General features: G+C 39.9%; 1 protein-coding gene across 3 annotated transcripts in view; it reads left to right on the top strand.

Annotated features, from left to right (window-relative positions):
• The window catches only part of MORC2 (MORC family CW-type zinc finger 2), a 39169-nt gene continuing 17521 nt past the window's right edge, over positions 1 to 21648 (top strand). For all 3 annotated transcript variants that reach the window (XM_054594312.1, XM_054594311.1, XM_054594310.1), the window contains exons 1-6: positions 1 to 943; positions 7593 to 7646; positions 10558 to 10592; positions 15727 to 15795; positions 16327 to 16417; positions 19613 to 19721. In XM_054594312.1, coding sequence (XP_054450287.1) covers positions 876 to 943; positions 7593 to 7646; positions 10558 to 10592; positions 15727 to 15795; positions 16327 to 16417; positions 19613 to 19721 — 426 coding nt within the window. In that variant the 5' untranslated portion in view covers positions 1 to 875. The remainder of the gene's footprint in view (positions 944 to 7592; positions 7647 to 10557; positions 10593 to 15726; positions 15796 to 16326; positions 16418 to 19612; positions 19722 to 21648) is intronic.

The raw sequence follows: 21648 nt of genomic DNA, 5'->3' as shown, positions 1-21648 counted from the left end.
GTTCCGTGGGGAGGGACAAAGGCATCCGTGAGCGCTGGGAAACGCCCGGTCGGGTGGTGCGCTCTTCATTGCCCTCGATCTGGGCTTTGAAAGCTGGGCCTCCTTTCCCTGAGGAGAGGCCCGGGAAGGGCCTGAGAGGCTGAGGCCGCTCTCTGAGGAGAGTGGGGGAGGGGTGCCGCCCGCCTGAGGACGGATTAATTCTGAGGCCTTTTAGTGGGTCATTGTGAGGTAATTTGACCCACGAGCCTGGGGCGACTAGGGTGGGGCCCTGAAAACAGGAATCCACCATCAGCGGTTAAGAGATCTTTCAGTTGGGAGTTGGTGAAGCCGGAAGTATCGCCATATATACTCGACATCGCAGTCGCCACTGTGGGATCTGTTTAAGGATCCTGGGATCATTGATGGCGAAGACATGGGTGATTGTCCAGTTTTATAACAGAAGTTGATAAATTTCCGGATTGGTAAGTTTCCGGGTTGGTAAATTTCCTAGAAGAACAAAAAAGAATTCGAAGAAAGTGAAGATGGAGCAGTAATAAAAGCGCCAACTCCGTACCATGTCCTTCAAGATCATCCACATTTCGCTTCATTGAACTATCGACGACTTAACGCCAAAGCTCCTTGAGACCACAGATTTATCACATAGTTCTATTCAAGATACTACATCAGAGTCTGAGAAGATAAAATCTTGTGGGAGAAATCAATTGTAGTTTTAGACATCTCTGAATATATTTTTGATAGGTACTCAGTAATCTTGTTTAATTGTAAGGAGCGCAGCCTAATTACCAAACCTTTCTGGAAGGAATCCTGGAAAATCTATTCTGTTGTAAGGTTGTATTTCCCAGTTAGTTGGTAAAGGACTGGACCTCACTGCAGTTATGGCTTTCACAAATTACAGCAGTCTGAATCGAGCTCAGCTAACCTTTGAATATCTGCACACAAATTCGTAAGTACTTATAGGTGCCACTGTAGTCACTGATAACTCCTTTCTTGGTCTTAGTATGGAAATCCTCTTCCCAGAAAAGTTTACTTTTTCACTTTTGGGGATGTATCGCTGGATGAACTGAGATCAGTGAAATATTTCTTGCTAATCCAGAAGAATATGACCATTTATTGGATCAAAATTTATTTGATCAAATGCAAACTAGTTACTTGAGGTTACTCTATCAACTTGTTTCTCAAGTGTTTGATAGGAATCCAACAAGTACTGCTCTTGGGATCACCAAAAGTTGGACTATTCTAGTATATTCTTTTTAGTGACAACAGCCAAAACAGTTTGGTTATAACAACTTTTATTCTTTCTAACAAGGAAAAAAAATGAATGAAGATATTTAAATGACAACCTGTTAGAAGAAGTTATTTCTTTTCCAAGCAAACAGTTGGCTTTATATTCCTGGGAAGTTCTTCCCCATATCCAACATAGTTTTAATATGTTAGTTTTAATGGCAACTTGTTTAAACCCATGATTTAAATAGTCATTCCCAAAACGTGTGCAAATCTCAGAACACATACAGTGTTAGTGGTTCTTTAGTTCATGAAGCGATTACCATCATTCTACATTGGTCTGGAGTGTTTCAGGGTTAATCCTTATGCTCACTCGTGGAAGTATTCCATTGGGGTCATAACTACTTAGTGTTTTAATACATTCATTTATCACTTTTAAGATGAAGGTAAGTAGTCTTAACATTTTAGGATGTGGAGAGGTGATGAGCAGCTAAATGATGGCCCAGAAATCTGAAGAATCACCTTCAGGGTTGAGAACATGGACTTCAGTTATTCAACGATAGTGTAATGATTTTTACCCGTTTATGGGAAAGGACTTAGAAACAAAACCAAAACCCCTGAGTTTTCAGAGCTTTTTGTGATCATGTCTAATTTTTTTTTCCTACCAAGGAAATAAAATTTCTCTAAGTGAAGTGAATTGCCAAACTGTGAGAGCCTGATTTTATTTTGTTTTGTTTAGGAAGCTTACTGCTGAACCCAGTGTGTTGTAGAGTAGGTGCTGTAGAGGTTACCTAGGCAAGTTCTTGTGCTGTGGATGCTGAATCTGAAAACCAGTTAGGTAAGGTTGCTGACCAGTTTATATACAGCCTTGGGCAAAACCTTCATTTATCCTTATGTTTAAACTATCATATTATGAATCAGTAGTTGAAGCCACTAGATATTTGCAGATGATTGTGCTTTGGAATGAGAGCCCTAATTTGGAATGGTAGACTATTTGATAATCTTGGAAGAACGGGAACGGGACTTTAGAAACTGGATTCTTATTTCAGCTTCCCCAAAGACTTTACTTGATTATAAAATCATAGGGACAATAATTGATCGTGCCAGTTACTGTTTTAAACCTGGTTGAAAATCATCTTTACAGTAACACTGCTGGGATTATTCCAATTTTGAATTTGAGGAAATTGAGGCTCTGTTTTACCTTTAAGGACTTGTTTCCTTGTCTATATAGGGAAGGGTTTACTTCTTGCTTTATTTTTATTTTTTAAATTGATTTTAGAGGAAGGGAGAGAGAGAGAGAGAGGGAGAAACATCAATTTGTTGTTCCACTTATCCATGCATTCATTGGTTGATTCCTGATGTACGCCAACCAGGGATCAAACCCACAACCTTGTGTTGTGGCAGGACGATGCTTTAACCAACTGAGCTCTCTGGCCAGGGCTACTTCTCACTTTAAAAGTCTTCCATTTTATCTCAGTGAGCCTCTAATTTGAGGATTCTGGGATATTTCCATCTGCTTGTTTTGCTAGTTTAGAGCTTATTAACATTGTGTGGACACAGCCAAAGCAAAGAATTGAACGTCAGTTAAATCACTTCTTTAAAGTGGTATTGGAGAATTTTCTGTGAATTCGATTTATCTATGTTGAACTGGAACCACCTGCTTGCATAGAAATTTTGAGGGCTGGATGTAGCATTTTGGAAGCTCCGGAATATATGGATTACACCTTTGAATTGTCTACTTTTAAATATGTCGAGTCGTGCCAGAAGAAAATATAAATCCTAGGACACCGAAAAAATTACTGGTTTGTAACTAGTTTCAAGAGATTTCTTTAATGTGCCTGACTGGAAGTTTACTTCCAGAGGAAACACAATTTATTTGATTGTAGAGAGGGGAAGAGAGAGAGAGAGAGAAACATTGACTTGTCGTTCCACTTAATTTATGCATTCATTTGTTATTTATTGTATGCGTCCTGACTGGGGATCAAACCCAAAACCTTAATGTATCAGGAAGATGCTGTAATCAACTGAGTACCTGCCCAGGGCCTTAAGTTTTCTTAAGATGTGACTTGGTACACTCAATGATGGTAGATATATCGTCTGTAGTAAGTGGCACAATGTCACCTTCAGAGAAGGGGAAATTTGTCTTACAGTACCTTCTCCTTTGTTCTATTAGGTTAAAAACAAGATCATTTTAGGGTGTCTGGCATCTACAATATAGCCATATTAGTAATCCTGAAAGAAATGGCCCTTTCCTTACCTCCTAGGTAATGGAGAGTTGCAAGCAGAGCCCAGGCTAGAAGGGTGGAAATCAGTGGGATGCAGTGGAAAGATCATGGGCTTGGGAGCATGCCAAGCTTGGATTTGATTGCTCCTTGGCTGTGTCCTTGGGCGGAGATCAACTTCTCTTGAGTCTGTTTCTTCATTTATAAAATGTGGCAAATTTGACTGTTTCTGAGTACTATGTAAGATAATATTTATAAAGTAATTAGTTCTTACATGGTACATGGTAAACATTGAATAGATGGTGATTATTATTCTGTTTATAATATTAGCTTATCTAAACCAAAAGTTGGTGGAAGCATAGTAGCAATTTGCTCTTTGGTGCTAGTCGTTGGGTAGATAAATTCTTAGTAGGTTCTTGTGCATCTATTAGAGACAGTGAACATCTGTTTTTTGCTGTTTTGTTTTCTTTAAATATTAAGTCAGTGGTAACTACTGATGGTTATTCTCTTGGTTACCGTTAGTATTGAGGTTGAAAGGCATGAGAAAGTCTCAAGATAACATGAAAGTCTTAGGGTAATTTCTTTAAATATTGAACATTGCTAGTATGAGATGGTAAGAGTTAAGATTTTTAGGTAAAAGGAGTTTTATGCTGTTACTGCTTTTTGGTGGTGGGTTTTGTGACTGATAGTAAAAAGTTCATGAGCAGTCTAGGTGAAGTGGTGGTGATGTTTCTTTGGCATAAGATGTATATCTTAAGTCACTCTTTGAGGTAGCACTGAGTGGTATGGTAGAGCAGGATGCTTAAGTATAATATAACGTGTTTGCTTTCTGTGTCCATGTTAACACATTTAATAATTTTTATCTTGGCCATTGATTTTTTTTAAAGAAATATGCTTTTTTTAAAAAAGATTATTTATTTATTTTTATTTTTAGAGAGGGGAGGGAGAAGGAGATGGAGGGAAACATCAATGTGTGGTTGCCTCTTGCGTGCGCTGCCCACCTGGCCCGCAACCCAGGCATTTGCCCTGACTAGGACTGAACCAGTGACCCTTTGGTTCCCAGTCTGGTGCTCAGTTCACTGAGCCGCACTAACCAGGACTGGCCATTAATGTTTTTGGATTGTTTTATCCATAAAGTGAATATGGAGGAACCTGTTAACTCTAGAGACATTATTTCTTATGGCATAATTCTGTTGAAATGTAGGTTCTGACTTTATATTAAAACAATATGAATGTAAAACTGATTAGGGCAATTAAAATAAGTCAACATATCCAAGAGCTCAGCTGGTTTCAATTCAGGCTGAATGTGAATTGGGAGACCATTTCCTTACATAATAAGTAGATTTACATGTGAATTTGTCACTGGAAATTCTGAGATGTACAATTTTCTTTGCAGCACAATTGGTATAAAAGCCTCTGTCAGTTGAAAGTAGAGTTTGTTAAAATATTTGTTTTTCCAGGTGGTAGATCTTTTTTGGATCACAAGCAAGGAATTGTTAGATCTGTGAAGAATTTCCTTTGATAGTTATTCAAATTATCTGTATCTCAGATGCTAACTAGAAATGAGTGCATCTCTTTGAATATTATTTGAAAAAGGGAGAGCTTGTGCAGATGGTTTGTTTTTGGTTCTTATCATTTTAAGAGGTATTTATAACTCTGGCTTTAGCATTTGTTAGTAGAATCCATCGTTAATATAATCTGTTGGAGGACTGGAGATGATTCTGAGTGTTGTCTCTGACCTTATCAACAGTTGTCACAAAAGGCTCCTTTTAATGATGTGTCTGTAGGCATCACAAAAGTACCCTTTAGTTACAATTTTTTTCTTAGAAAGAGGGGAAGGGAGGGAAAAGAGAGGGAGAGAAACATCAGTGTGAGAGGGAAACATGCGTCCCATCTGGGGACCGAACTGCTACCTAGGCATTTGCCCTGACTGGGTCTAACCCACGACCTTTTCAGTTTACAGGACGATGCTCCAACCAACTGAGCCACATCAGTTCCCTTAGTTACGTTTTAAAGATATGTTAACTTACCTGAAATGTGTAAGTGGAACAGCATTGATACTGTGTGGAACAAGGAAAATTATTGGAATGTTTATTTTTAATTCTAAAGGTATAAGGCACATTGCTAAACATTGTATAGAAAGTAGTGAAAACTTAGCCAGAGAGAGTTTGTACTTGCTCTTTTGAGATCTTACTGTTGAATTCTCAATGTCCCATTTTTTATATGAAGGAATCAGAAATATGTATAGCTAAGAAGAGTTGCTATTCTTTTTTTTATTTCTTTGCCCTTATGGCAAAAGCTATCAGAATTAATTTTCCAGATTATTCATATTCACCATTCTCACTACCAAAGGCCAGATAACTTCGTTCTTTACCTTATTAATCCAGAGATTGCTGCTTACACGTTGTAGTCTCATTTTTATTACAGTTTTTTATTATTTTTTCCTGTGAGCAATATTTCTGAGATTCCTTGACATAAGTTAAAGTACTAATTCTTATTAAGAAGTATTGCAACTATTTTATATTTTTATGTAACAGCGCTCAAAATTTTAAAGATTTAGAGTAGTAAAAAACATTCATTTTGTAAGTTTCTAAATCAGTTCTAAGTCAGGAAAATGGTTGAAAGCTTGAGAGCAAATGTTAGATTTATTTTTAACATGTTACTTTCAACATGTTAATTTTCTAGCTTTTTTTTAGTGGAATAATCTACAGAATACTTACTTGTATTTCAATTGATAATTTTAAGAATTTAATATGATTCTAGAGGCCAAAATATTTTTAATAATTAACGACATGGATGTTTTATGCAGGTTTTTTTTCTTAGAAATTGTTTTTTTCATGTAAAATAATTAAGAATTCAGTTTTAGTCAGAATATTTTGAGCTCTATTTTCTAGTTTAATTGGAGACAATTTTTCTACTTCTTGTTAAAACTTATTTATTGATGACGCCTTTGGATTAGCAACATATATTCACTGATCTCATGGAAAAGTTCTTTCTAAAATTCCCAGAACTGGTAGTTTTAATTCAAAATTTGCTTTTGTGAAAATTTCCTGACAGTTCAGTTTTGAGTATTTTATAAACAAACATCTTACATCCTACATGTTGCTTATTTAGTACTGGTATATACATTAATTTTTAGAAAATTTCAGTTTATCTATTGACCGAAACTTTGCATACAAAAAAAAAAAAATTGGCCAGCATAATTTGGTTATTTTCGAAAATTTGATGATGGTAATGCAAGTATGTATGTTAGTGATTTTATATTTTTCTTAATCCAAAGTCATTGTTTCCAAGTGGTTCTAGGTGGACACATCCTACTTTTATATCTAATGAGGACTATTACGGAGAATTAGAGGGAGTGTAAATGTAGGGAGAATTGTAAGGATAAACCTTATGCATAAGTATCATCTTTATTGAGTTCTGAATACCGTGGTAATTACCCAACCCAAACTTTGAGCACCTTCTCTGAGGAGATGACCATTAGCTTCTCTCTTTGAAGGCATTAACTTTAACAGGGGCCCCAAGATCATATCATGCTCTTGTCGTCTTAGGAGGAATTGTTCAAGAGGGTCTTGCATTCCTGTAAGGTGTGAAAGTTCTGTTTTTAGCCAGAATACGAGAAAGTCAAGAAATGGATTTTTCTTTCCTATATCCGCACTTTCAAATGGAGTATTTTTGCTTATAAATTGCACAACAGCAAATGGATTTTCTTCTTTCATCAGTAGATCATACAAAGGTATTGGTAAAGCAAAATGCTAACAAGTTGCCCATTGACTGTGCTTAGAGATATGTAGAAATAGCTGGTTAAGGTAACTAAAAGTAAATTGCAGGCATTTTTTCTAGACAGAATATGAGTAGTGAAAAACACCGCTTTTAGCAATAGTACACATAGGAATGTTTTAACACTTTAGAATGGGTTTCTCGGCATAGAAGAATAAACATTTCTGTGTAGATATCAGGACTTGATAGATTAATACTTGGGGATTAATGGTGGAGAAGTTTAAATTTCACTTGTGTAAATTGACAGTGCAAATGGTGAGTTTAGATTTTTATCCTACGAACTTGGTATTATATAACCTTGACTTTTTATTAGGAGTCATAGTTCAATTCCATAATTCTTTGGCTGACTCTTAGTGTTTATCATTTCAGAACCACTCATGAATTCTTGTTTGGTGCTCTTGCTGAACTGGTTGATAATGCAAGGTATGTAGTTTTTGGGCATACAGTCAGTGCTTGAAAACTTTTTGGGACATTGCGAACTTTGCTTTTTGAAGACATGGGAGGAAGGCAAATCTGTAACAGCTACAATTCACTCCTAAGAGGCCTATTACTCAAAAGAGTATTTTTAATAGCATGATAGTTGGTATTTCCACTTTATTGATTAACTTTAATTCATTCATTGCTTTGTATTCCAGCATACAAATAATGAATCTATAACCTCCAAAGCTATTTTCACTTGTGTATTACAGCAAGATAACTGTAGTGAAACACAGGGAATTAAGATAGAAATTCGGGAATCAAATTAATGAGACAGATAAGCTCTGATTTAATTTGGGCTACAAGGAGAGTACACCATTTGATGTCTTTAAAATTATACTGCAGTTCTGTGTCTTTCCAAAGTGTATATTTTGTTGTCAGATGACTGCAGTTAAAACATCTTCCATTGTTAGCAGCTGTGCTTGGAAGAAATTCTTTAACACTGTGTTATACTGAGTTCTTGGTGATGGAAGTCTACAAATGATGCTGTGCAAGACTGAAAAGTTTAAGTTGGTTCAAAGATAAGCAAACACAAATCTAAGCAAGATTCTGTTTATATTATGAAAATGTTTCAGTCTTGTTTCCGAATGCAAACAAAATTTACATGTTTATTGATTAGGTATTGACGACTAACAAAGAACAGGAAAAGAGTTGACAAAGTACTTTGTTGTTTTTAAAGATTGTATTTATTTTTAAAGAAAGAGGAAGGGAGGCAGAAAGATAAGAGAAACATCAGTGTGTGAGAGAAACATCAATCGGATGCCTCTTACATGCCCCAGTCGGGAACCTGCCTCACAACCCAGGCATGTCCTGACTGGGAATCAAACTGGGGAACTTTTGGTCTGAGGGGACAATGCCCAACCCACTGAGCCACACCAATCAAGGCCAGAAGCACTTTTAAGTAGATCCTCAGCTAATGAGTTTGCTGATAATTTTCTGTGTCTACCTGTGTTCATACTCTAAACCTATACTATTGTTACTTTAATTGTTATTTTTTGCTCGATTGCTTAATGGAAGTACGAGGTCTGTCCGGAAATAGTTCATCCATTGTAAATAATAATAAGAATGGTTTGCGCGACTATAATATAACCTGGCAGCTAAGGAGAGTGGACTGGAATGCACATGTGTGGACAATGACAACTTCACTGTACTAGTCAGTGTGGACAGTAGATGCCTGTTGAATGAGCTTGTGTAGTGTGTGGCCATTGCATTCAAAATGACTGAGTAGAGCAACGAATCTGCATCAAATTTTGCCTTAAGTCTGAACATTCTTCCACCGAATCTATTCAGATGATTCAGAAGGCCACAGCTATGGGCAACTGGTGATGCACCCTCTCATGCATCACGTCTTGTGCAGAATGTTTTGGCAAAACATCAGATCACTCGGGTGACTCAGCCCCCCTACAGCCCAGATTTGGTGCCTGCAACTCTTGGCTTTTCACAAAACTAAAATCACCTCTGAAAGGGAAGAGATTTCAGACCATCAGTGAGATTCAGGAAAATATAACGGTGCAGCTGATGGCGAATGGGAAAACTGTGTGAGATCCCAAGGTGCCTACTTTGAAGGAGACTGAGGCGTCATTATCCTGTGTGCAATGCTTCTTGTATCTTGTATCTTCTTCAGTAAATGTCTGTTTCATATTACATGGCCACATGCCTTTTGGACAGACCTCTTAACCAAAGAACTCCCATTTTGTTTAAATCTTTGTTGACTCATAATTTTAATGTTCTATTTTAAAATGTTGCATCTTAATGGAACTATGTTTATTACTTGTTAGGTTAGTGATACCATGGTATGTTGTGGCAGACTGCTTTTTTAAAGTAACTTTTTTAAAAAAGATTTTACTTATTTATAGAGAGAAGGGAAGAGAGAGAAACAGCAATGTGTGGTTACCTCTCATGTGCCCCCTACTGGGGAGCTGGCCTGAAGCCCAGGCATGTGCCCTGACTGGGAATCGAACCAGCGACCCTTTGGTTCGTAAGCTGGCACTCAACCCATTGAGCCACACCAGCCAGGGCCAAATTGCTTTTTTATATATCATATGGTGAAATGAAGATTGGGGAGTATGTGTTCCTGCTTATACACACATTTTGTCAATTTCTCATATTTGAAAATGTTTTTATATCTTTGGGAATAGGTGCATGTAGAGCTATGTGGACTTGAGTGGATATTTTGCATTTAAAACCAGTGAAACTCTGCCTCATTTTCTTTGTCCACAGTTGCCAGATTGGACTAGATTACTTCCAAACCTTTAGGGAAACCTTCATTGATAACTGAACTTGCATTTCAGTTGATGGCTAAACTATAATGGGGTACCTAAACTTCCTTTCACGGTTATAGAGTATAAGATTATGGGCTTGTGAATCAGTTTGCTGACTGTAATGTTTATAGAATGAGACTTGATTTTTTCATAAGCTTTGTGGCATTTTATTATTTTCCTTTTTTCTCAATATCTTGGTGGAAAGGAAAAATGGGGAAGTTATTGGAACACTTTTATGATTGTAATCGAGAGCAACACAGTTTGAGTCAGTTCTTAGCATCTAAAGAGGAATGTTTTTACTTATCTTCTAGATGTTTTCATTATGAATTTGTATTTAAAAATATATATCTAGGCTCCATGTGTTGTGCGGTTTTTTAAAATAATTTGGAGCTTCAGAAGCATTTAACACACATACAAGGATAATTGTGTTACCAAGTGTAAAATGTATAGCTTTAATGTATGTAGAATGACTATGAATTCCTGAAAATAGACTCAAAAACTAGTATCCATCCACTCAAAATACAATGCATACTTAAGAGTTGGTTTTTCAGATTCTCATTTGGATCTTGATTTTTTTTTTTCTTTTAATTTTACAGAGATGCTGATGCCACCAGAATAGATATTTATGCAGGTAAGACAGATGTCACTTTTTTCTTCTAATGCCCAGTTCCTTTTAATGTATTCATTGCATGCATAAGAAGAAATGAGTACAAAATAGTCTGGTTTCTGGAGCCTGAGGATAAGGCACAATCACTCTAGGTCATAGGTAGAAAGAAGGCAACCCTGGTGAGACATGTATAATAATAGAAACCAAGAATATTGGTATAAAGAAGCTAACACAGGGTGACCAGATCTACAGATCTATTCAGATAGCCACCAGAAAATTTATGGGGATGGTGGAGTAGGGGAGTGGGGAGTGTAATACCAGCTACTAGTGATTATACTGGTTGAAGTGAGCAGGTGAACAGGTTTGTGGCACCTGCGGCCAAAGAGAGATCTTGTTGGAGTCCAGTTTTTTCTGCAGCGTGGTGAGGACCAGTCTCAGCCTGTGGAGTTGCTGGTGTCAGGTACATAAAAACAGCTGGATAGCTGGGTTGGCACTGAGGTTTGCAGAGGAGATGTTCTCAAACAGAGGTCTCAGGTAGGAAGGAGGGCTGCTTTACTTGGAATTTAAAGATACTGAGACATGTGCTGTTTTGCTTATTGGCTCTGTTTGGCAGTAAGGGGGGGTGCGACAGTGCCCTCCTAGTCAATATCATTGGCCTTTTTTTTTTTTTTTTTTTTTTTTTTTAAGTAGTTTGCTTTCTGCTTGTTCAGTGTTTGTACTATTACTTCTTTTTGGTCGCTTCAGTGCTAAAAGTCTGGAAGCCAAATAGAAGAAGAGGATAGCTTTTAAATCTAACTTGGATAGCATGATCTGTTTTTCTGACAAACTTTGCTGAAGTCCTGAAACATTTGAGGTAATATTTTGAATAACATTGACTAGCGTCTGAGAAGACTTAATGTTGTGGTAATATACAGTTAACCAGGTAACTTCTTTCCTTCATAGACCCCTTTGATAAATGGGAACAAGCATACAACTAAGAATTATCAGAAACCTCCCCAGATATATAATGTCATAATTATGAAGAATCTCTCCAAATATAATTTCTCATGCATGATACACTTTCAAGGGAAGAAATATTCAGAACAGCTAAAAGTCAGCTATATTGCTTAAGTTCCAAAAGCCTTCAGTTTAAAGGGCTCCACCAGAGTAGTGAAAATAAGACTTCTTTTATTTTTAGAAGAAACAGGAAAAAGGGGCACAGCAGAAGACCATTAGAAGATGGTTACTAAACTCTGAGGCCACATGGAGGTGACAGTGTGTATCTTACATCTTAGGGTGCTTTACTGAGGAGTAATTATAGCTACCTGTGAAAGAAATGGTGGCTATTTTAATCATTGCACAATGGCAGAACAGAGAAGGAGCCCATACACCAAGTGACATTGAAGGGACAAATCATCATAATTAAGTCGCTTTTAAAAAATCCCTGCTCCCTTCTCTCGCACCTTTAGTAGGTGAATTTCAGCAAGGAGACTTAGTTCTTGACACTCAAGAGTGCAGCAGAACAGTTAGATTTCAATTTAAATGAAAAAAGTCCCAGTGCACATTTATTCTGGGCTCAGTGCTACTCCTGTTTTGCTTTAGGAGGAGTCTAGATAGAGTGAGATTTGACAGAGCACTCTACAGAGGATTAGATGGTGTGATAGAAGCACTAAGCACTGCAGCATTTTGGAAAAAGACATGATTTACTCTAAGATTGGGAGTCTTGTCTGAAGTGTCCTTAACTTCATGCTTTTCTATGAGAGGAATAAAAGCAACCTCATTTTACAAGTAAAATAACATAATTAGTAATATCTAATACAGGCATATCTTGTTTTGTTGTGCCTCACTTTATTGTGATTCACAGATGTTGCACTTTTTTCAATTTGAAGGCAAGATTCTCCATTAGCAAAAAGATTATGATTTGCTTTATTGCAGTGGTCTGGAACTGAACCTGCAATATCTCCAAGGCATGCCTATAATATAAAGTTTTGGTGGTGGAGGGGCAGGACAGGACAGTATTTTCCTATCTCCCATTTTGAAACTAGGTTAATACTAAACATTTTAGAAGATTGTATTTAAACCTAAGAGGGGTGCCCTGGTTGGTGTGGCTCACTTGGTTGGAGTGTTGTCCCATAAACTGAAAGCTTAACAGGTTCAATTCCTGGTCAGGGCCCAAGCCTAGGTTGTCGGTTCAGTCTCTAGCCCCTTGTTGGGCAAGTACAAGAGACAACTGATAGATATTTCTCTCCCTCTCTTTGTCCCTTTTCTCTAAAATCAATAAGCATGTCCTTGGGTGAGGATTTTTAAAAAAATAATAATTAAAAAGGTAAACCTTAGAAGGTGAGAAAGGAACCACACTGTCAAAGTATAGAGGTGTTCACTTACCCAAAGCATTCCTATTAGATGGGGCCAGACCATAATGTGCCTGTGGAAGTAGACTGTGTTTTTATTTCTTGACTTCCTTGGTTAGGGAGTGCCATTCCTCACAGAAAGATCCCTTCTGTGAGGTCAGCTCAGTAAATGGTTAGTAAATGGAAAATTAGTTGGAACAAATGTAACTGAAACAAATACTGTTCAAACAGATTGCAAAGTACAATGAAGAAACTGGAAGCCATTTCATTACAGTCTCTGCTAAGGAAAACAGTATTTTATCATCCTGACTTTTGACTTATAGTTGCACTTTACATCCCTTCTCTCATTTCTTTCTTTTTGCTGTCTTTTCAGTGGAGTTGGTGGAGAGATGTCAGGGTAATTTGGAGAAGCCAGACTTGGCCCTGTTGGGGGAATCTTAGATGTATAGCCTTTTAAACTGGCTCTGATAATCTTACATAGCTGCTGCCAGGATCTGAAGCACAACTCAAAGAAGGCAGTTTGGCTTTGTATGATGAGAGGGAGAGCATACAACCCCCAGCTACTTAAGCTTTCCTGTGTGTAGAATCCCTCTTCCCTCTTCATGAAAATCTTTTCCTTGGAGGCTTTAGATATCACTCAGTTGACTAATTAAAGTAAATATCAGGTGTTAGGAATGTATCTCTAACTTGTGGGCTGTTTGGGGAGATAGTTTTGAGAGGAAACGTTGTAGTTCTTGCTCTAGCTCAGTGATTCTCAGAGTGGTCCACTGATGGACAGTATTGATATCATATGGGAACATGTCAGAAATGCAAATTCTCAGGTACCACTTCAGACCCACGCAATCAGACTCTCCAGGGTGGATCCCAGAATCTTTATTTTAACAAGCTTCTTCAGCTAGAGCAAACTCCATTTTGCCCTAGTTGATAGTCTTCTTCTTCTGCTTAAATCCTCCTGCTTACCTGATCTGCTACAGAGAGTAGCATGCATTGGACTGTAAGCTCCATCACATCTACATTGCTCACTGCTGTTACCTTCATCACAGAGTCAGGAGCAAAGGGAAGTGCTCAGTAAATATTCTTCAAATAAACAAGTGATGGGATAAGCATTATAGCTGGGTAAAGATGCCACACTGCCCGTTTACAAAGTTGAAGAAGTCACTGCTGTGTTGGCTAGTTTCTCTTGGCCCTAAAAGTGTTGCACATGACCATGGGTCTGGACACTACCAGCTGCTTTAAAGGCTGTCGGTCATCATGTGGCTAGGAGGATCCTCAATAGGTGGGTTTCTTACCTTCATAAACAAAATGAAAAATCTTTGAAATTAGGTCCTTGAGCAAGAAAGGAATCTCAGATCCACTGTTTAGTGATGATTATGTACTAAAACAACCTGTGAGTCCTGTTATAAGAAACACAAAGGCCTAAAAGTAACTTCCTACGCAGTGTTCAAGAAATGCCACCAGAGATTTTCTTATCTACTAGTAATACTTCCAGGAAGGTTCTTGTTCTTGAACTTTCAAGAAACACTTGTTATTAATGTGTCAGCAAAGGTTAGCTTCCTGAACACTGAGCGATACTCGAAAATCTGTGGTTTATGATACTTCTGAAATAGTATTTTAAATTGCATTAACTAGTCCATTTAACAGAAGGCGGTCATGACTCACTTGAATCTTTAGCCTGAGGGGACGACATAGCATTTTAAACAGATTCCTCAGCTTAAATAGTAGTATAAAGTTGGTGAGCTGCAGCTTAGGGGAGACAAAAATTCTTTAGTTAGGAAGTAGGCCTCAAAGTAGCCCTGGGTGTGTTCCTGTAGTACCTTACATAGACCTTCCTTTTAATAGAAGTGTTTTTCTGATTCCAAGACCTGTGCTGTACCTCCTTTGCCTACCTAGTCCTCGTCATTGGATCAAAAGGCACCTTGGAAACTGTAGTATGGGTCTTTCCCTATTTGGGAATCTTTTTCCAGTGCCTGTGATATGACCCAGACTACTCCGAGTAACCACTTGCCACTGCAAAAGACAGCTGCTAAAAGAAGAGTATCTTCTGCTCACTGGAACAGCAGTCACAGTCTGTTGTGCACCCTTTCTGTTGGTCAAGAAACTCTGTCATGGCTGCTCTGTAACTTACCCTCAAAGGATTATTCCTTCTCTCAGTCAAGCCTGTCCAACTGGGAACCAGGCGGCTTTCACTATACGTTGTGCCATCTTACTTTTGGGTTGGGGAGCCATTTTAAGGACGCACAGCCATCAGGGGATGCAGTGGTGAATACAGATAGCCCAGAAACTGCAGTCTGAAGGGGAGAATCACATAGAGACTTAGTAATTTATATTCTAGATAGCAGCCACCACCACTGTGCCCATAGCATGTCTGGCTTGATCACTTTGTCTGAACTTAACTCACAAAGGAGACGCTCTCTTGGATTTGAGCAGGTATAGCATGCAGCAGTGAGAGTACTTTAGTGGCTTGGGGTTCACAGTAGAAAGTAGAGGTGGAAGTAATCAAGGTGGAGACAGCCAGAGGGATGATTGAGGTATTCGTGAAATACATGACTATTCGGTGGTTTTAGGTGCTGGGCCAGGTATTCCTCATCCACCGTATACAGTCTTTCAAGCTTTGTCATGAGCTAGAAATTATTGGAGAAGCTTTGAGAATTTCCATCTCCAAGGGTCCTGATGTTTAACTAACGCTAGTTTAGGTCTGTTACAAGAAGAAGCTAGGTTTGACCTGACCTGTGTGGACTGACTGTTACATAGATCCACCTTGTGATCATACCCATGTTGCCACACTCTGGAGGGTAACCGCCCAGTAATGGAAGCCTTTTCTTTTACAGAAAGGCGAGAGGATCTTCGAGGAGGATTTATGCTTTGCTTTTTGGATGATGGAGCGGGAATGGATCCAAGTAAGTGGTTGCTTCTTTTGGGGAGGATGTAACCATTTTTATAACTACTTACTGTATTAATTTACTCTTTTTGTTGCTTCACTTTTGTGACTTGAAGAGCCACCTGGACAGAGAGGAGTCTGTTGCAACATCTCAGGCTTAATTCCACTAATGGATTTGTCGGGTCTTGTCTGAGCATAGGAGATAGCATCAGAATGGTAGCCTGAAGTCAGTCAGATTATCTGTCTCTTGACATTATATATATTAGCTTGCACAACGTCCCCAAGCCAGCACTTCAGGACCCCCTCCCCTGGCCTCCAGCCTTATTACATGTTTGGGTAACCGAACAAGATCATAGTCATGGTTAAATCTAAACTGACAGGCTAGTCAGGGGTTGCATACAGTTGCCTCATGGTTGTGAATTTACTTGGACAGAGGTTTTCACTAGACACACAGCCCTGCTTGTGGTTAGCAAGGCTCAAATCTTCAATTTTTGAGGAGCCTGAGAAAGAAATGCAAACTTTTCACATTCTCTTATGCCTGTCACTTCAGGTGATGCTGCCAGTGTGATCCAGTTTGGGAAGTCAGCCAAACGAACACCTGAGTCCACCCAGATTGGGCAGTATGGGAATGGGTTAAAATCGTGAGTATACTAGAAGCCTGTCACAAGACTCAACAAAATCAAGTCATGCTCTTCTTTTTCTGTCCCATGAAAACTTTCCTCTTCCTTGTGTCCATCACTGTAACTCTGGAATAGAAAGAAAGTCAAAAAGGAGTAGTTTGGGTACTTACTGTCATTCAGTCTAGTGTACTTCACAGATCAAAAAGTATGAATGTCCAAAACCAGTTGGGGTGGGAGAAGCTGTAGATTTCTCTTGGCACTGTGTTCTGGTACTGCATTGCTCCTTCTGTTGAAAATTCTTATTTTACCCTGAGGTTAGAAAACTAAGTGGTAGTTTTCTGGGGTTGCGATGTATCTGAGATAGTGAGGAGGTTGCTTCATGGCACAGCAGTGTACCCTGAGCATCTGCCACATATCTCACTTTGTGTTAGACGCTGGGATCCAGGGATAGTCGGAGAGACCCAAACCCTCCCTCCTGGAGGACATGGTCTCTACTCTCATACCCTGCTAGGGCCTGTAGCAGAGACCTACCTAATGTCTAAATCCTTAGGACTTCTTTCTGAGCCCTTGGTTCCCACTTGTTTTGTGTTTGGAATGTGTTGTTCTGGTTTTGAGTGAAGCCCCAAGAGAAAGGTTTCTATTTCTGAAATGCTCACTTCCAGCTGTACATACCTTTGGATGGAATAAGATTTAGTAGAATTGAAGTTTGCACAAATGGAATTCTGGGCCACGTTTCCAGTCTTGCTGTGGAAACGTGTTGTTTTGTTTGAGAGAGTATGGTGGTTTGGTCAGTCAGCAACATTAGTTGTCTCTCACATGCAGTGTGCTTTGAAAGAAAGTGCTTCCAAAGACATCAGGGATCTGGTTCCTGGGCTTTTCAATTTGTCTCTCAGGGCAGGAACAAAATGGTAATAATAGGTTCTTTTTTTTATTTTTTTAAGATTTTATCAATTTACTTTTAGAGAGAGGGGAAGGAAGTGAGAAAGAGAGGGAGAGAAACATGCGAGAGATACATCGTTAGGTTGCCTCTGACACGCCTCCAACTGGGGAACTGGCCAGTGATCCAGGCATGTGCCCTGACTAGGAATCAAACCAGTGACCTTTCAGTTCACAGGCTTGGCACTCAGTCCACTGCACCACACCAGCCAGGGCTAGCCTTATTTTTAATTTCTTTCTTTCTTTCTTTTTTTTAATCCTTCCATGTCCGATTCCTGACTTGAATCAATGGGTCTATGGCTAGGCCTCGGAATCTATGTTTTTCATAGGTTCCTTAGGTGATTCTGACATGGGTGGCCTAAGTCCTCAATAACTGAGGTCCTCTAGAGTCATTGTGATGAAAGAAACCCTGACTTTCCATCTGGATTGTAGGCCAGCTTTCTCTTACCTGTCTTATCAGTTCTCTGGCCTCAGGTAAACCATTTTACCACTCTGGATATATATTTTCTAATTTAGGAAATAAGGTTCTCATCTCTGGCATTCTTCCTTAATAGTAAGTTTTAGGAGCAAATGAAATAAGACTGAAAGCACTTAGAAAACTGGGAAGGAAAGTGTATAGAAGTTGGGGGTGTTGTCATTAGCATATTTTTAGTACAACGAGTTTTGTAAAGGACCCATTGAGATGGAGCCATCTGGTGTTCAGAGTGAATTCATTTTGAAACCAGAAGTTTCATTTTCAGTACAGAAGTTGAAAAAGAGTTTTAGGAGGAAGAGATTTATGGTGACAAGAGGGTTGAGAAGCAGGGAAGCCGGCAGAATGGTGGCATTTTGGGGTGGTTGCTATTCAGCCTCCAAGGTTGGATTCAAAGACATTGGGAAGAAAGAGGCACAAATTGAGAGTTTTTGTCAAGTTGGGGCAAGAATAAACTTCGACAGAAGACAAGATAATGTGCCTTATCTTGCTACCCAAAAGCTTTAGGGAAGAAGGAGCACTGTGAAATTATCAGGGGAAGGAGCATTGCCAGAACCTTGGGAACTACAAGAGGAGAAATAGAACTTGGCAGCCCCTAGGGTGTGTCTGGATAGTGTCCTGGGAATTTCCTTGAGCATTTGGGAAAACGGGACATGGCATTCTTTTGTGTATTTGGCATACCAGTCTGGTTTGTATTTGTACATAGATGAGAGTAATAAGGCTTCTTATTGCCATCGCCTCCCTAGCGGTATTATGAGGACTAGTGAGATAATAGCCATAAAGCCCCACATGCTGCTCAGAAGAAAGGAGCTCCATTGTTTAGTGGGCAGTCCTCCCACTGGTGCTCATGGTTCTGCTGGGCAACTGTTCCATGTTGCCTGTCCTGGCCTGTTCCTCCAATAAGCCAGACAGGAAGGAAGCAGTTGATTCCATTCAGACCTTTGCCTTGTGGAAGAGAGCCTCAAGGCACATTTCCCAGGAATGAGTTGCATCCTAAAGCAGGGACCTGCCTTTGTCATAATGAGCTTGAGGTGGCAAAACAATTCTGAGACAGAAGATGGCTGTAGTTACAGGACCTGAGCCAATTATACGCCTCTTCAGAAACGATCAAGGATTATATTTTATACAGTTAGCCCTGATTTTGGTTAAGCCTTGAGATCGTGCTGTTTGTGTGTGTTTTTTTGTTTTTTTGGGTTTTTTTTTTTGTTTTGTTTTGTTTTTTGAGGACTTGTGAGCATAGGTAGTGGGCTGTTCCCTTGATGGTGCTGCCATTTGATGAGTGTGCGGGAGGGAAGTTTATGTCAATGAAGGAAAGACAGGATGGGAACTGATTGTAGTTAGCATTGAAGATGATATGTTAAAGGTATTAGTTACTGGAGTGAAATCTGAAGGTGGCACAGTCAGAGGATATAGCAGCCTTTGTGTGGCTGGGATAAACCTGGAGCATGGGCAACAGAGTTACTTGTTATCATTGTGGCAACAGTCGGGAAATGGGACTAACCTGGGGCTGATTATTGTCAATGAATGTGCCCTACAAGGGTGTTGAGAGATCCCTGCATGGTAAGTAAGTGTGGTTGAGAGGGTTTGAACGAAAGATTGAAACCAGTCGAAGAGCAGAGGGAGGAGTGTCAGAGGGAGGAGAGGAGATGAGGGTTGTTGAACTTACTAGCTCAGGGTCCTGAGACCTTAGGGAGGCCTTTAGGAGGCCCTCCAAAGGCAGTTCAGTCATGTCCAGAGGGTAGATTTGCTCCTTTTTCAGATGAGCTTTTGAATCCCTGGGAGAATAACCCACTTCTACTTCTTTTCAGAGGTTCAATGCGCATTGGGAAGGATTTTATCCTCTTCACCAAAAAGGAAGACACTATGACCTGCCTCTTCCTGTCTCGTACCTTTCATGAGGAGGAAGGCATCGATGAAGTAGGTCTTATCCTCAGCGTCCGAGTTGCCATTCCATACTTTCTGGGTCTGCCCAGGCTGTTTTTATAGGTCATTTGCAATCCTGGGCTCATTGGAGTTGCAAGATTGCAGCCATGCCTCTGTTAAGTGGGTTAGCTGGTTGGATGGGTTGGTTGAGTGGTTAAGGCAGATATCTTAATGTGGAGTAAAATCTCAAAGCTGCTGGCCATCATATGGCAGGAACCAAGATTTGGATTTACAGCTCCCCTGGATCTGTAGCTTGAATTCCATCTCACGGGATGTCACTGTTGGAGAACTGTTTTTTCAAGGGGGGTATTTGGGGCTTCTGTGACTATGGGTGAAAACCACAGCTGGCAATAATAACAGGAATAGCACTGTCTTTCCCATGATTTTGTGGAATGTTCTATGAGTGCATTTTCTATCTATGTCAGAAGCTACAAGTCAGATACCCACAGGGTCTGGGTAGGTACTAAAACTGGTGAGCATGTGAAAGAGATTGGCATAAGATTTTTGCTAAATTGGCAGCTGACACTCAGCCCCAGATGGTTATTGCTATGCTGGAAGAAGGCCTAACGAATCTACAGTACTCTGATTTCAGATCTCTTCAGAGGTGGTCTGGCGAGGCCTTTCCCCCCTCATGGGGGGGTGGGAGTGGATCAGGGAAGGCCCTGGTCTGTCCAGTCTCAGACTAGACTCATTTCATTTCATATACGAGAAATGGAGGCTAGAGCTTGAGAGAAGGGGCTGAAAGGGTCTGCAGAGAGAAATGCATGGCTGTCATATCAACAGATAGGTGAATTCAGTTAAAGTTTTCAATCTTATTTCTGTTGGTTGGTTATAATTAAATTAGTACTAGTCCTGTTTAGATAGGAGCCTAAATCATAGCATATTAGTTCATGTTGGGAATAAAAGGCTATCTTTTTCTGCCATCTTTACTTAGCAAGCCAGTGGGGTAAGTTTGCCTTTTTGGTGAGTGTTCATTCAGCGTACTTGAAATGAGGAAAGTGCTGCAGCTGGAAAGAGCAGACTCCTGGGAAAAGGTGGGGCAGGAGAACTTAGCCCAGGCTGGAGTTTTCAGGAATGTTGCCTTATGGACCAGGGTGGTAGGAGGAGGGTGTTGAAGTAACTATAAATAGACTGTTCGGGTTGTGGGAAGGAACTTGGCAGAGAGGCCACCTGAAGAAAGATGGTGGCCTCCAAAGAGCAGGGAAGGCCAGGTCAGGCTTGATTTCAGGGCCTTGGTGAGTAAATGGGACTTTATTAAAAGCAACTGTTCAAGAGAATTTAAACAAGGGTATGGCAGTATCAGCTTCTCTTTTAAAAAGATCAGTTTGGTTATTGTGTAGTGATTGGACTGGAGAGATTGGGGTGTTGGAGTAGACCAGTTGGAAAGCTCTTGCTGTGTTTAGCCTGAAGGGACTCACCGTAGGGAGGTGAGAGAAATAAGGATCATCTTCATCTCATTAGTGTGTGGGACCTGCAGATTTGGTATTTGGTCAGTGGAGAGAGGAAAGGGGAAGGAGGGTTCTTGAATGACTCGGGTTCTGGTGTGGTAGTTGGGCATAGTGGGCTGGCTGTCTGGAGCTGGGGAAGAGTGGAAGAGGGGCAACTTGGAGGGGGAGAGTGTTTTGCCCTGGGCACTCTTAAGTCGGAGCTTGGGGGAGGCCTGGCTCCAGGGTTCTTGGTAGCAGGTGAGCTCAACTAAAGGAGCTTGCAGAGTGAGAAGAGGCTGGGGAGAGGAGAAAGCATCAGAGGAGACAGGAGTGGCTAGAATAATAGGAGGAAAACCGGGACAGCGGTTACACTGAAACTAAAGGAGAAGTGTTTGGATGGCAGGAATGAGCGCCAGTGTAAATGAACGAATGTCCACAGTTTAAATAACGCCATTGTCACCTGGGACTGCTGTGAAGAATGGGAGGTGCAGATG

This window comes from Pteronotus mesoamericanus, unplaced genomic scaffold (assembly GCF_021234165.1).
Source record: "Pteronotus mesoamericanus isolate MK-2021 breed Mesoamerican mustached bat unplaced genomic scaffold, CSHL_Meso_final scaffold_507, whole genome shotgun sequence".
NCBI lineage: Eukaryota > Metazoa > Chordata > Mammalia > Chiroptera > Mormoopidae > Pteronotus > Pteronotus mesoamericanus.
Note: the sequence above shows the minus strand (reverse complement) of the source record. Positions and strands in the feature narration are given on the sequence as shown.